This window comes from Oxyura jamaicensis, chromosome 5, assembly GCF_011077185.1.
Source record: "Oxyura jamaicensis isolate SHBP4307 breed ruddy duck chromosome 5, BPBGC_Ojam_1.0, whole genome shotgun sequence".
Taxonomy (NCBI): Eukaryota; Metazoa; Chordata; class Aves; order Anseriformes; family Anatidae; genus Oxyura; species Oxyura jamaicensis.
This window is the reverse complement of record NC_048897.1, coordinates 2,287,830-2,304,317: the sequence shown is the minus strand read 5'-3', so window position 1 is coordinate 2,304,317 and position 16,488 is coordinate 2,287,830. Positions and strand designations below refer to the sequence as shown.

Here is a 16,488-nt window from a genome sequence, read left to right as displayed (position 1 = left end):
TGCTCTGATGCCTAATAAAGGACATTCGGTGCATAGGTGCATAGTGTTATTTCACTGCAGTGCAATTAAGCTCTAAGGGGTCCTCTTCTTGCTAGCAGAATTAAAGGAAGTATTTTAGAATCAGTTGAGAGTAAGAGCAACGTTAGCAGCTTCAGGCTGTTCAGATATTTGGCTCTTTCTATAAGAAAGAAGCCAGATTTTGAAATGAACTGTTTAAATCTGAAGCTCTGTGTTTGATACCCTCACTCAGGAGCCTGGCAGGAGGGGGGAGACGGATGACTTCAGCCTTTCTCAGGTAGTCTCTGCCTGTGTCAGTGGACAAATTCAAGTCTAACAATGAACTGTCTCTCTCTGATCAGGAAAATAAAATAAAACCAGACAGAATTAGCTCCACTTTCTATTATAAACATTTAAATTCCCAATAAATCATGGTTTATAGTATTTAGTGCTTATACAAGACTAGAATGTATACCAGTAAGTAGTAATACGAGTGTAAGATATTGAAAAGAGTAGTTTGATAGTTCAGTGAGAGGCAGATTCATCTACAGAAAAGGCATGTGTTTGGAGAGAGCTATCTTCACACAAACTTCAAACTATATGCATGTCTGCCCCTCTGTTTTATACTCTTTCCTCCATACTGAGCACATCCTGACTAAAACAGTCACTTTTCTCACAGAAGTTTTTCAACACACATGCACATGAAAATCTGTAATTTGCTGCCACACTCCTAATCCTATTATCATTAACTTTCCCGTCATATCCCCTTTGCTCCCACTATCTTCTACCATAATTAAAATAGGAAGTCTGAGATTAGATTTAACTCTATGCCTGTTAAAGCAATTATTAAGGTCTTACTCTGCAGAAAAACCAAACACTGATTGGTGGGCTTTCCTGAAAATCTGATTGTAATTACCACCTGGGAAGCAATAATTGACTAATTCTCCTCCCAGCTGCAGAATATTACCTGAATATTTGATCACAAGAAGCCCTTTTCAAATTTAATATTGTAGTAGTAATCACTCTATATATACGATGCCTGTAAAAATCTTCTTAAAGCAAAGCTAAAGAGGCCAAAAATACACTTTCTTGCTTGAACATCATACCAAGAAAATCATCCGTTTCAGTACTGTACTACCTTGAAAGTAATCACAAAAGTAAATATGGTGCTTTCTTAATAAACAGATCTCTTCCCACAACTTATTCAAAATAGTACTGATTCAAAATAAAAATGGTTTTGAATTGTTATTTTTTCTCATCAACCTTGCATTGTCAAGCAGCACAAAAAGTCTGGCACTTATTTCCCTGCTGTTTTTATCACCAGTACAGGCAAAATGCCCATCCTTTATCAGCTGAAGCTGCTTTCTTACATATTTTTATATTTGTTCCTGCCATATGGAATTTTCCTTACATTCTGGTTACAGTCCTGCAGACAGACTGACTCAAGTAACTAGCACTCTGTGTTGTCAGAGACAGCATTTTGTGCTACTGCTACCCCTGGTACACATGAAAATAGTATTTTCTGTGTACAAAATAATGATGAAGGATAAGGTGTTGCTGGAGGAATCTGAATGCTGTTTGTTGCTATCACCTGATTCTTACTCTCAAGACAACAGAGGTGTAAAGGAGACTCTGAACATTGATGATGGGAGACCAAGTGAGGTGAAGAAAATTCATTTTGACTTTCTAAACCCTGCCTGAATGCACATAAAGACCTTTTGTTTTTGTTTTTGTAAATTGAATGATAAATAATCAGGAAATAGGTTTAACTCCCAGTCAGCTCAGTACTTCCAAAACAAATCCCCAGAGTGATTTTTTTTAGGAACTAAGCCCAAATAAGTAATTTTAGAGACTTTGTGCTAAGTTTTCATGGTAGAAAACTAGTAGAAAACTCTGTACTTCAAACATTCAGAATCACAGCTGAAACCCATTTGACTCAGAAGACCAAAAATAACATTGTGTGCTCCATCTGAGTTTAGCATATGACAAACATAATTACATATCAAAAAATTCCTGCTGGTTGTTTCTCGTTCTCATCAATCAATTCATCACAACTTCGCTTGCCATGATGCTTTTTGAACAATCGTATGTTGAACCTCATCTCAGGTTCTATGTCAGATCACAGGATTCCTCCTTTTGCTCTCCCAAGCACCAGCAATGTGATACTCATTTGCAGCTGGGTATAATAGATAAAATACTAGGGGAAAAAAAAAAAAAAAAAAAAAAAAAAAAAAAAAAGTGATTTTGGACTTGAGGAAGTCCCTCAGAAATGTTGGGTTAGTACTGCCCCCCACTACAAACAATATCCATACTCCTGAAATTACAGCTTCCTAAAAGCACTAAAGATTCTAAATGAGAGCTCCTGCAACATCTACAAGATAACCAATACATTCCAGATCAATATGACCACTAAATTAATAACCTCAACAGTTTTCTTCTTAATCAGTACAGAAAAAATACAAGTTCATTAAACAAATTCCTTAAACCTGTATCTAGAGCAATATGGAAAAAGAGCTTAATTAGCTCACGTCCCATGTCAGAGTCCAAGTCATTCTAACCCCATCCACTACTCCCCTGCACAGATCTATCACCTGTGTCATGATATAGTTTCATTTCCATTTCCTTCTAAAACTAATTACATTTTTCCGTTACTACACAGTACTGAGGGACATGACGAAGCTGGCGAGTTGAATTTTAGTGCCCTACTGAAAAAGAGGTGAGTAAAAATCCACCACTCTTAGAGAAATCAAATTACCTTCTGTAGAATAACTCTGAAAACACTAGAACTAGAGCAATCAGGAGTTTAATAAGTTCAGAATCCTTGCATCTTTTCTAAAGCAGCTCTGAATGGAAAAAGGATAGCAAGTACTTAGGGCAACTTCCCCAGACAGTCAAGACTTCCTGCATTCTTTCTGGGTTTATACTGGAGCAAATAAATAAATATTTTTAAATAATATTTTTTTATTTTCCCAAGAAAGAAAAGACTGGGACCAGTGCAATTAGTTGCTTCCACCCAAACTTTTCACTAAAATAAATAAATAAATTACAATACTCGTCTATAATGCTGTTTACTAAGAACTTTTTATCTTAAGTCTTCATAACACATGGCATAAGAGAACTGGGAAGAGAAGCATTTTTGTTAGATATCCAAACATTACTATTATTATTATTATTATAGTATACAACTATATATACTATATACAGATTTTTAAATAATAATAGAGATTCTGTATTGTATAAATATTATATAACATATTTTACTGTTTTTACTCTTATTTCTTGGTTTTATATTCCACTTTATATTCCATATTTATAAATTTATATTTTTATACTTATTCCACATTTATATTCCATATTTATAAATTCCACTTTTTTTGGTGGAATTTCTTATTCCCATTGTCTGTCCTTGACACATCTGTTTCATAATCTCTCTACATATGTTTTTTTTCTTTTTACTACCATTGTAATCTGGATGTTTTGGATTCCACTGTTGACAACAGAGAGTAAGGTTTCTACTTCATTTGATTATAAATGCATGGGTCACACTGAATATAAGAACCATTTGGTTTGAAATAATGCATGCATTTTCATCTTACATGTAGAGCATGACAAAAAATTATATAGTATGAAAGAAAATTATCAACTTCCAATTTCTGAGATAGAAGTGCTCTTAAACAGTTAGAAATTAAGGACGAACTATCCAATACAAATCAATGTGTTTTTTTTTCTGCATGTCCTTTGTTTTTCATCATTGCTTTCTTTTATTAGCGGCTTTAAATAGTGCTTGAATTATCAAATTTTCTCAATAGTCTGTTGGTTTAAATTCCTATTGTTATAGAAAGTAGAAATGGGAACCTCTTCTTTGATCACAGATAATTTGCATAATTTGTATGCTGGTGCCTATCAAATATGCTCTCAAGGTTTGTTCCATACACCCCTAATCATGTTTAGCAAACACATTACCAAGGTCACCTATTCCGTAAATGTACAGGCTTCCCTGTTACAAAATATTTAATTTTGGGTAAGGTTTCCATTGATCGTTATCATCCCATCACTCTGGGCACACTTCTGATTGCTGCCCATGCCCACTCCCTCGTTCTCTGGCTCCTGAAGTTACTATAAACAATATCAGTAGACTCACATTCTATAGGCAAAAAAAAAATAATAATGAATCATTTTTTATTTTTTATTTTTCTTCTCTTTTAAAATTTTGAATAAATGGAAAAAAAAAAAAAGCTTAATTTTGTGCACAGCTGGAAGCCTTTTCTTAGAGGCATAGAAAGTGAGATTTTTTCTTCTGTTTCAGTTCAATCTGAATGTTAACCTTTAACTTTCAATACCATTTTGTTATGTACATGTGACTTACAAGCTTTTTCCTGTGACTTCAACATGGGTTGAAGACCACTCCTATACTAATGAGAACTGAAAGGCATAAAAACTTATCATGGAATCAAAGCATTTTTCATTAGAATAAGACAGAAAAAACGGAGCTCATGCTGAGGAACTCTCAAGAGCTATGTAGATGCAAACAGAATTGAATATTATTATTTCTTTGTCCCACCTAATTTACAAGTGCCCTCAATCTCGAGGTAATGAACATTCCCACTGTAATAGAAACAGCTTCATTTAATACTGTATCTCCTATTGCTGTAATTTAATTAACTGGTGTTGACATACAGATGTCATGGGCCAAGGAGAGGTCATTGGGAAGAGGAAGGGAACAGCTGTCACAGAACTATTAAATGGGAAAGTTAGTGGAGACCTTGAAGGAGGTGACAGCTGACAGGGTCCAATCAGTTGACAGTAATGGGATAGGAAGGAACCATCTCTGGGATGTACAAAACTATTTTTAACCCCTCCACACATGTTTAAAACATATCAGCTGCATATTCCATTTACAGCAGATTCACTAAGCTGCACCTTAATGCCCCCAAGTGCATATTTAACCTATGAGGTTATCACTCTGGATAAGGGTCCCCAGCGTCACGGAGAGTAGTGTAAGGGTGGGAGAAACTCCAGGAGTCCAAGCTCTCATACGTCGCTTAGTTCCTGTTGGCAGTGGAAGAGTACGGCCTCACTGTAGCTTTATGTAATCAAAAAGAATGTTTTAGCAAATATAAGATGGTGAAAAGGACTAGTGGGGAACCTTTTTCTTAGAGACATAGAAAGTTTTTCTTCTGTTTCAGTACTCAATTCAACACTGTAAGAATTAAAACCTTTGATTTTTAGTACCATTTTGTTATGTACATGTGACTTAAAGCTTTTTCCTGTAACTAGAAAATACTAGTATTTAGGAGGAAGAAACTACATTCTGAGCATAAGGGCTCAAATTTATTTTATTTTTGCTTGCATGGAAACAGCACTGAAACAGCACCAAAATGGTATTGCCAGATCTAAAAATGGGATGACACTGACTAATGGAAAAGCTAAAACAAAAATTCAGGAAGTCTTCTCAATTGTGAGATATATTAGGCTGTGGAATTGCTTCCAAATTGGAAGATTTTGCTCATGATGTATTTAAAAATAGCTCACATAAAATACTTCAAAAAACTTCATGAATAATGATACCCACAAACTTCCAAGTAAAGGAATGGAAGTATATAATGAGCACATAAGTAGGCAGGTAGACGGAGAGACCACCAATATTTATATAAGGACTGATGGAAAATGAGAGTATCCGAACCTGTTAAGCCTTTCTTATCTCCTATGATTTTAAATTTTCTTTTGAGATACAATTTGCCCTATAGAACATTAATTGTGCTACTACAAAGATTTTATTAGAAACACAATATATTCCTACTTTTATGTACCTATTTATTTTTCCAATTCATATGTATTTGGAAATATTTTAATGTTCATTGGTATGATCAGAGCAACTTGCCCAAGAACTGGTTGTGTTAAAAGATCTTGGTCTATCTGACAACTCAGTTGGCAAATCAGTTCATTTGTCCTGCCTTCTGCTTTGCAGAATGACAGACTATTCGTAATCATGAACTAAATGGTAGGTAGATAGAGAAAAGCAATTTGGATTAAGTTTGTGGGTAATGTTGATGCACTGCTATGACAAAGCAAATACTCAGTAGACTGCACTTACTGCAAAGAGTCCAAACTTCAGATACACCTATCAATCCAGGGAGTGCTAGTGAATGAGGGCTTAGTGCTTAGTGAGTGCTATGCCACTCTAAAGATAGGAGATACTGCATGCTGTATTTCAACTTGCATTCACTGGGTTTTTCCTCCTGTTCAAGAGCTACAACGATGCTGGAAATCCAAAGTACTTTAATAAACATAACTCTCTTGTTATAAACAAGCCCTTTTGGGGAAATCACAGGAGTGCTAGAAATATTTGGTTACACCTACTGTCTAGACTGACTACAGTCATGCTTTTTTAAGTAACAGTATTTCTCACAGACTAATGGGACTGTTCTTCTCCTGAAAAAAAAAAAAAAAAAAAAATGAAAACGCACACCATAACCCTCCACTTTTCTTTGCACTGCCTGCTGCATAAACGATCTGTTTATTGGGGTTTACCACTGTACGCAACTTCATTATATGGGAGTGTTCTGCTGCACTGGAGGTTTGCTTGGTCTTGGTGATAACAGAAACAGCAACCACAGGAAGTTTAGGTAAACTACAGAAAGTTTTAAGAAAATGTTACTTCTTTTATCCTTACTCTGTTTCTCAAAATGCAAGCAGTGACAGGCAACGACTCCAAGAAGACAGGGCTAAGTAAAGCTACTTAGATCCCTGTAAATCCATCTGTCATAATTAGGAACAAGTAGAAGTGTTTACACTTAGCATTTAGATTGCAGAGTGAAACTGTACAAACTGCGTGAGTTTGATTTTACTAGGGAACAGCATTTTTCTTAAGCTTATTTCAGAGCTTTTGCACGAGTTCCTTCATTTCCCTGCTACTGAAGCACAGGCTTATTCTGCTAAAGGTGAAGATGACATTCATGGCTCTCTTGTATTAACACATGATGCCCTCTTTCTTGCCTATTGGGATGCTGCATGCTTTTCCAAACGCTTCTGTGCATCGTTCTTGAGTTCAGCAGCTTCTTGCGCTCTGTAAATCGGTAAGATTACACCAATTTCTTTCTCAATTTGTAAACTTAAAATATGATGACAGGGAAAGAATGTCTTTCCCCAGGCCAGACACCCAAATTTTTGCTTGGTTTTGCTAAAGCAAACATTAATTCTTCTGAAATCACTAGATCTTTGGTTAAACCATAAAATAAGTCATCCATTGTAAATATTGTCTCATTTGCTAATACTCATCAGTGTGCCTTTATGTTTCATAGATGACTAAAGCCAACAATTGCCTTTATAAATGATGATAGATATTTTATATTTACAGATATTTAGTAATCTGTGATTCATTTTAGCATGCAGGAAAAATGTCCTGAGTAGAAAAGGACTCGTTTCTTGTTAACACAATACAACTACCTTGTTTCTAAAGTATTCTCAAGATATCAGTTCTGTTCCTTGCTTTGCCGTGTTTTGCATATGATCATCACAGGACAGTACATCCCTGTGTTTAAATTATCTATTGTTAATGGAAGTTACAATTTTTTTAGCTTTGGCTATTAGATAGTAAATCCTTTAGAACAGTATTTGGATTTTAATCATCATATATATAAATTAGAGTAAAAACTAGTCTGCTGTTTAATTTAATTATTTTGGGTAATAATATAGTAAAAAGTTAGACTGCTATATTATTTATTAAGAAATGGTTTCATCAAACCTACACATAGCTTGCCAAGACTATAGCTGTTTTAAAATTCTCTCAGTAGCGACATTCAGATATTCTAATATCTTTCTGCAGAGGTGATGGAAAAACTGAATCACAACCTGATGTAGATGTCTGGGAAATCCTGAGGAAAGCTCCTCCTTCTGAATACGAGAAAATTGCTTTTCAGTATGGTATCACAGATTTGCGTGGGATGCTGAAACGCCTCAAACGCATAAAGAAGGAAGAGAAAAAAAGTACAGGTTGGAAAGCTGTATTTCTTCCAAATACATTTGTATGTATGTTCTTGTTTGGGAGTTCTTCAAATATTAACATCAACTGGACAGCAGCCAGACACAAGAGCATGGGAAGTATGAGTGTGATACAGTTTCCTTTTCCAATTTTTGCATGTCTTTGCATTTCATTCCCATTAAAAAGGTTTCTTAAAAACACTTGAAGCATGATGCATTTGGGATTCTTGAGCATCTTCTAGTCTTGTCAAGTATAAATTACCTACTTTTAACTAATTTGTATTAAAAGTCAGAAGCAGAGAAGGTAAATTGCCTTTCCTTAGTACTGAGAAGGTAAGTATCAGTTTCCTGTGGTCAGAGCTGTAACTCTATTTAGGATGCGTTGAAGTACATATTTATGTCTGATTTAGAATATTCTACTCTGCTCATTTTAGTTAATATCACATGCCTTTCATTCCATATTAATGAATAACATAAGACAGCATGGGATGAAGAACAGACAAAAAGAAATGGTAAAAATGCAAACGGATGCAGAAAGTGGAGAAGGTTTAAGATGGCATTAAATAAGAGGACAGGGAATGAAGATTTACTTTCTTGACAGAGAATGTCAAGAAAAAAAAAAAAAAGAAAAAAAAAAGAAAAAAAAAAAGATACTCTTTTAAAAAATCATTCTTCATCACAGCATTCCTCAAGAAATTGGATCCAGCTTACCAAGTGGACAAAGGACAAAAGATTAAATTAATGGTTGAAGTTGCCAATCCAGATGCTGACGTGAAATGGCTGAAGAACGGACAGGAGATCCAAGTGAGCGGCAGGTAAACTAGAAGTATGAGAAATGAAACACAGAATGGCCTGAAGCATGGACAAAGTAGAAAAGCTATCTATACTTAGAAAGAAACAAATAAAATTGGGAGAAATAGGAGCAATGAAAGAATCTACGTAGCACATTAAGTTGTGGCCAGTTTACTGTTCTCATGGCTGTTTCTTTTTCTTCCCTGTGCTCTGTATATCTTCATGTGGAACGGGATGCTCACATCTACCTACTTAGCAAGTAAGTCCTCTGATAATGCTCTGTTGTTTATGGATATATCCAGGGTTCAAAATTACTTTCTTACATGGGATATATTTTGCTGTAGCATGTTTGTAAAACCAAAATTTCAGTGATTTGGTGCTGGAGCCTTGATGAGGAATTTTAATGGTAGGTTTGTGTCTGTGTTAGAAAAGCACCTACAGTACCCAGCATTGCAACACCACTCACAGGACTTTGTATGCCTCAGTTCAGTATGAAGAGATCTCCATAACCCCCCTGTGCTTGTTTTTAAAACAGTGTTTCTGCCCACTGTTCTAGAACAGCGATTCAGGGGTTGAATCTTAACAAACCTTGCCACTGATGTCAGAAAAGAAGTGGGGAGCTTTCTTCTCTGCCTGGCAGGGGAAGACAGGGTCCAAAGGAGAGAGTCTCAGATAATTACACTTAGATTCTCTTTTCAGATATATTTTTGAAGCTGTTGGGAATAAGAGAATCCTGACCATAAACCACTGCTCTCTGGCTGATGATGCAGCATATGAATGTGTGGTAGGTGAGGAGAAGAGCTTCACAGAATTATTTGTAAAAGGTGAGCAATGGCAGCAAAACCTACCCCCTAACATTTAGCATCAAATTAGTTAAATCCTTATTTACTCTCAAATTAGTTGTCTCAAAGCAAATTCTCAAACATATGAACAAAATCTGAGATCTATCAAAGTTGGTATTTTTCTTACAGCTAAAGGAAGACAGACTTTCCCTATAGCTGCAACTGAGAAAGCACAGGAAAATAGCTCAGTAATAATTATTCATTCTCGTTTGGAAAGTGCTTTGTTTTCCAGCAATAGGGCTAGAAACTTACTTTAGAAATTAGATTCTGTTCAAGGTAAATACTTACCTCAAGCTTTACAAGCAGGTCAAGTAGTACAGAAAAATAATGCCTCTGTCTGAGAATTTTGGAATATATACAAAAACTGATTCATCTTATGTACTCTGTCTCATTAAGTAAATACCAAAAGGTCATCTGATAATATTGGTAATCTGATCCAGCATAGTAAATCTTAAGTTCCAACTCAGAAAGCATCAGCATGTATTTTATCAGGGGTTCTTCCTGTAGAGCGCAGACTGAGACCTACCGCTGACATTCAGCCTTTCAGAATATTGTTTTAATAAAGGCCTCTTCATTTCCAGAGCCTCCAATCCTGATCACTCACCCACTGGAGGACCAAATGGTGATGGTTGGAGAGAGAGTGGAGTTTGAGTGTGAAGTGTCTGAGGAAGGAGCTACTGTAAAATGGTAAGGGAATAGAAAAGGAAAAAAAAAAAAAAAAAAAAAACAAAAAACAAAAAACAAATAAGAAACAGGCCATGGGACATTCTAGAACCAATGTCTGTGGAGAAGAGCTGTGGACTAAAGATGATGATTGCATCCTATATCACTGCTTTTCAGGGAAAGAAAAGAAAAAAAAAGTATTTATCCTCCTATATAACAAATATTGAGTAGAAACTGAGAGGCCAGAACATTACAGAAAACAAATGAAATGTAGATATTTTATAAGTGTCTCTAGAATTTCTAGTTCTGCAGCTACAGGATGCTACTGACTCTACTGAGCTGTTAACATTAAAGCTTTCTAAATGCTAGACAGCAACGCATAACTATTACACAGCCTTATCAGCTCCACATTGTGATGAGCTCTGCTCTTCTCAATTGCAGTGAGATTTTCTTTTCCTTAGGTAAAAAGTCAGTGTCTGTTGAGACAGAGGGAAGGCCATTGACTTACTTTAACATATCTGTTGTGGTGATCCTGCAAAGCCGGTCATTATGTATATGCAGCAAGCAGGATTAAGATGACAAACGTTGTGCCCATAGAGTCAATTTTGTTGGGCATTCCAGCTGAGGGGAAGCTGGAAGGTTCATACTGCCTGGGCAGGCACAGCAAGCAGTGCTCACATACCAGGCCTTAGGCACACTGTTCTCACTTCATTTCTCTACCAGATGAAATTCTCTTGTGCTTGTTAACAGCTTCAGGCACATGGTTTTCAACTGTTCCCACAATGCCCATTACATTCTTGGAAAGTGCTATCACTCATCTGCTCTCCCAAAGGAAGGAACTGGGAATTTAAATAGAGCCCAAGAGCTGGTAGAACATATGCATTACGCTCTTAAAACCACATGCACAGGCACACACACACTATTGTTCAGGAACTGCTTACAGATGCCTGGTCACAAGAGATGGGGACAACCATTTCTGTCCCTCTCAGGGCACATTGCAGCTGCCACACTTTGATCCTATGCCTTTGAACGACTCCCATACATCTTGCAGAGCTGTTATCTGTGGGATGGGCATTTGCTGTGACAAGGGCAAAACGGCAGCTGTCTCTGCCTGAAATGCAGCAAGTGGTCAGAGAAACTCTTCGATGCATAGCAACAGAAAACTGAGCAGCTAGATATTTACACTACACACATCTACAAAACATAACTGTTTTCATGTGAGACTCACTCATTGCTCTTTGGCAATAAAGACACAGGAAAGAAATGTCCAGGAAAAAAAAAAAAAAAAAAAAAAAAAAAAAAAAAAAACATGAAATATGGTATGGAGAAACAGTTCTGGTTTTATGTCCTTTTAGGTGAAATGCTCTACGGTTTAAGCTAAGTAACAGGCACTGGCTAAAGGCACCTGTTACAGTTCTTGCACCCTTTAAACCTAGGAGGTGAAGTCACAAGCACATGAAAAGAAGCAAATACGTGACTTGCACAAGACAGATAAGGCCTTCGGCCTCTGAAGCGTGGCCATCAGACCAGGGCTTGGAGAAGTCATCATGTGGGTCTCTTCATAATGATCAGGAAAGACTGCCCTTTCAGTCACCTAGAAAGATCTCATGTTATTCTTACACAGGACTAAGGAATAGTCATTTCTAAGCTTCAGATGGCCTTGGAAATAATACAATTAGTGAAGAAAAAGATGGAATTAAAATATGTAGTTTTGACTTGATTTTTCCATCTCTGGATGCTGGATGTATCATCCAAATGATGATACAAACAGCTCCAAATGAAAACAAACTGTAATCATCTAATAATAACAATAAATCTGTGTGCCCCCACTATTACGCAGTTCCTATGTCACTGGTATCTGAGTTTAGATCAGATGACCTAGATTGGTCCTTACACTAACATTTCCAGGGTTCTATAAAATCCTCTTCTTACAATTTAGTATCAGTTGATATTTCTGCTTCATTGCTCCAGTTACCAAGCGAGGGGCTATAATATTACTTCATATAAAGTTTTTCCCTTTTCACCACAGCAGAACAGTATTTTAAGTCAGGCGATGCCTGGGAGGTCTCTTTTGCAGTTTATAATTTTATCATTCCACTGTTTGTCAGTGCACCCATCTGCAAACACTCTGCTCATACTCACCAGCAATCTCACAGTCGCTAAATCAAACAAAAGATAAATACGCTATTCCCTTCCTGGGGTTTTAAGACACTGCTCGTTGCAAATAGTCTATTTTCATTATTTAGACAAGATTTCAAGAGATCTTTCTTAACCAAGGCCTGAAGACAATATTGAAATATCTTTGACAATCCACATGTCAAAATACCTCACCAAAATAAATGAGAAGTTCATCTTTGGAACAGTAGCCACGGCGTGTGCGTGCCTGTTTTTGTCACAGCAGCGTGTTGAATTTCTAGGTTATAGTCCATTCTCAGCAGTTCAACAAAGGTTTGTGCATTGCATTGTAGCAGTTGCTCCACAACTAAGTGCATACACAAGAGCATCAGCCTAGGAGAACAGCTTGCACCTGACATCAGACTCCTGCCACTCAGCTACCAGAGGAAACATTATCCTGGCGTAACACTAAGCGCTGTGTTTCATGTGGTGTTGCAAGCATTCTGCTTCCTCCCTCACTATTGTTGTAGCCCTGTGATTTGGATGGTGGGCCAGGGATTTTCTAATCCCACTGTAAATTCCAATAAGCTGTACTCTAAAGGACAGTTAGGAGGGGATAAAGTGTAGGTATTTTGAAATGAACTTGCAGCAGGTACACCTAAATCACTAACTAGGATGCATGTCTCTGCTTAAAGCTTTAATCTGTGATTTACATCAGCAGACTCTGACACAGGCAAAAGGTTTCTTTGCATGTATCTACTTTGAGATTAGAAATAGAGCGTTCTAATGAGTCCCTAAGCAGCACTGCCATTTCCTAGCCTGTAAGCACATTTGTTAAGCTGAATAGTCACCAGCAACAAATAAGGGAAATAACACTAGATAGAAAGCAACCTCCTACTTTACTAAAAGCATTACATTTTTTCTACTTTTTTTTCACATAAATATCAAATAGAAAAAAAAAAAAAGTTTACAAACTGCAGAGGTATTCAGATAATATATTCTGATAATAAAAAATATAAAAGGCTACGAAAAGAGGTCAAGCTGAAGAAATTCCAAGTTATTTTCTTGGATCTTGTTTATGTTCTTTAGGATTAGGGACAGGAAAGCTATAAAAAGTCTTACATTTTTTTTGTGTGACCTTGACTAAACAGCTTGAATCCTCTCTGCTCGCTTCCTTTCATGATGATTGGAAATTACAATAATTAAATTTCCTCTTAGGCTGCATGGTGAAGCTTAATTTAGTAATGTCTTAAATACACTCTGGCATCTTTGAATAGAAAGGACTAAAAAGTCAAAAATACATTTTCATTTAAATCCATCCTAAATTTTTCTTCTTTTACTGATGCCCACAAACTATGAAATTATAATGACTACAATTCACATCAGGAAAATTAAGACTTTGAAGTCATTTCAGCAAGTCCTTATTACCTTATGGCAGCTTTTAAGATAGTATCTTCTTTGCTGGTGAGGTATTTCTTCATCCCTGTATCTTCTACAACATGTATATAAGTAATAAGAATCAAGAAATTGCTTGTGATAGAACAACCTTGAACCAGAAGTCAAATATGCAGTAAAAATTCATGGTCAAGCTAGTAAGATTCTGGTCCCTAGTAGTTCTGGTTCTGCTAGCATTTGTGAAATAGTCTCACTTTTGTTCACTTGAAATGCTAAGATTGGATTTGTGTCCTTCAGTCTCTAGTAACGCTGAGCTGACTTTTACTTACCTCTTCCACCCATAGCAAGATAACACCATTTGGCATTGCAGGGAGAAGGATGGAGTTGAGCTGACACGGGAAGAAACATTCAAATACCGATTTAAGAAAGATGGAAAAAAGCAGTATCTAATTATTAACGAGTCAACCAAGGAGGACAGTGGACACTATACCGTGAAAACCAACGGTGGGGTATCAGTCGCTGAACTCATTGTACAAGGTAAGCACGGGTAATATTATGAAACCGGAGAATCTGAAGACATGAAAACAGGCTGAAGGTAACCTTCTCCAGGATAGTGCAGAGGGGTAACATCATCCTCGTGCCAGGGAAAAAGATTATTTCATAGGTTTGATAACAGAGGCCTCAAGGAGAACTCAGACCTGTGTACCGGATGCAACAGATACCCGATAGTAACAGGGGCTTAGCTATCAGTCTTGTTAAAGCCCTGCATGCTGTGGATTTTCCTTCGTATTTCACCCTTCCACAAACAGCTTGCTCAGCCCTAGCATTTTCTACTCAGTAAAGCCACACCAACTGTTTATTAACAGATCTATTCTGATTTGTTGCTTTGTGTACTGACTATTCTCGCAATATCAGAGAAGAAGCTGGAAGTTTATCAGAGCATTGCGGACCTGACAGTGAAGGCACGTGACCAGGCCGTCTTCAAGTGTGAAGTTTCTGACGAAAATGTGAAAGGAATCTGGTTGAAAAATGGCAAGGAGGTGGTACCAGATGAAAGGATAAAGATCTCCCACATTGGCAGGTTAGTCTGGTTTCCGAAAGCATGTACAAGTTTGGGTATTATGTTACAACCCACAGGAATTATTATCTTAGGGGGACAGGAATATAAAATAAGACTTTGTCCTGGCTCCAGCTAAAATGAAAAAGTTAAAACCGTCTCATGCACAATCAGCACATAGGCACAGGCTTGCTTTGGTATGTGATTTGGCATTTTCACAGAATCACAGAATTTCTAGGTTGGAAGAGACCTCAAGATCATTGAGTCCAACCTCTAACCTAACACTAACAGTCCCCACTAAACCATATCCCTAAGCTCTACATCTAAACGTCTTTTGAAGACTTCCAGGGATGGTGACTCCACCACCTCCCTGGGCAGCCTGTTCCAATGCCTCACAACCCTTTCAGTAAAGAAGCTCTTCCTAACATCTGACCTAAAACTCCCCTGGCGCAACTTTAGCCCATTCCCCCTCGTCCTGTCACCAGGCACGTGGGAGAACAGGCCAACCCCCACCTCTCTACAGCCTCCTTTAAGGTATCTGTAGAGAGCGATAAGGTCGCCCCTGAGCCTCCTCTTCTCCAGGCTGAATAAGCCCAGCTCCTTCAGCCGCTCCTCGTAGGACTTGTTCTCCAGGCCCCTCACCAGCTTCGTCGCCCTTCTTTGGACCCGCTCAAGCACCTCCATGTCCTTCTTGTAGCGAGGGGCCCAAAACTGAACACAGTACAGTATGCATGTATGGAATCAGTGGTGCATCAGCAGAATTTGTTTGCAGTTTTCATTTGGATTCCATGTTTTGTTGGTATTCAAATCATCTAGAAAACACATTTCTGGTAACTTTAAAACTAACAGTAGTGTTGAGACAGATTAATATAGCACCACTGCACCATTCTGTGCTCAAGTTTCTTAGCAGCCTAACTCTTACTGGCAATCAAGACCAGGAAACTTCCTAAGATACATTAGTACTACATGTTAGGTAAATTCTTCCTTGGTACTCCCTTTCTCTACTCTGTTTTGAATTTCCAGTCGTAGAGGGATGGAACATCAATTTTTAGCTTGTTTTTTACACAGCTTACTGTATTTACAGTCTGATCAAATTAGGTAAGTCAGCGTGTTACAATTGCCCTTTTCAAGGGTAAATGACCAGACTAACAGAAGCAGAGAACAGCTTCCTCTATTCAGAGTAGACTACACATTTACCTTGACAAGAAAAATCCACTCACAGACATCATGCTGAGATGGATTTACTCAAAGACTGAAAGCAGAGCAGCCTATAGCCCTAGAGGTTGTTGACTTGATGTTAGGGAAAGGGGAGAATAAATAGTAATGTTTGCTAATATCCTGGAGCCTGCACCTTGTCTCTTGAAATAGCTTTGTTTCTCCTGGAAAGGTAAGGTAAGGGAACGTACCTGTTTGTGTTTCCAGAATCCATAAGCTAACTATTGAGGACGTTACGCCAGGTGACGAGGCTGACTATTCGTTCATCCCTCAGGGATTTGCTTACAACCTTTCTGCCAAGCTTCAGTTTTTGGGTAAGTTATCTTAGAATATACAATGAGATTTCCACCGAGATAAAAGGATGGAACTAATCCTGGTCATACCAGGAAAGACTATGGAGAATCTCTTTGCATCTCTACCTTTTTTTTTTTT

General features: G+C 37.4%; 1 protein-coding gene across 7 annotated transcripts in view; it reads left to right on the top strand.

Annotated features, from left to right (window-relative positions):
- MYBPC3 (myosin binding protein C3) overlaps positions 1–16,488 on the top strand; it is a 60,702-nt gene that overhangs the window by 16,241 nt on the left and 27,973 nt on the right. For 2 of the 7 annotated variants that reach the window (XM_035327613.1, XM_035327609.1), the window contains exons 8-18: positions 2,657–2,713; positions 3,498–3,500; positions 7,050–7,073; positions 7,823–7,989; positions 8,660–8,792; positions 9,026–9,028; positions 9,469–9,593; positions 10,193–10,298; positions 14,155–14,321; positions 14,700–14,865; positions 16,264–16,370. In XM_035327613.1, coding sequence (XP_035183504.1) covers positions 2,657–2,713; positions 3,498–3,500; positions 7,050–7,073; positions 7,823–7,989; positions 8,660–8,792; positions 9,026–9,028; positions 9,469–9,593; positions 10,193–10,298; positions 14,155–14,321; positions 14,700–14,865; positions 16,264–16,370 — 1,058 coding nt within the window. Of the gene's footprint in view, positions 1–250; positions 296–2,656; positions 2,714–3,497; positions 3,501–7,049; positions 7,074–7,822; positions 7,990–8,659; positions 8,793–9,025; positions 9,029–9,468; positions 9,594–10,192; positions 10,299–14,154; positions 14,322–14,699; positions 14,866–16,263; positions 16,371–16,488 lie in introns of all 7 variants that reach the window. The other 5 variants (XM_035327612.1, XM_035327614.1, XM_035327615.1 and 2 more) reach the window with 4 other exon arrangements.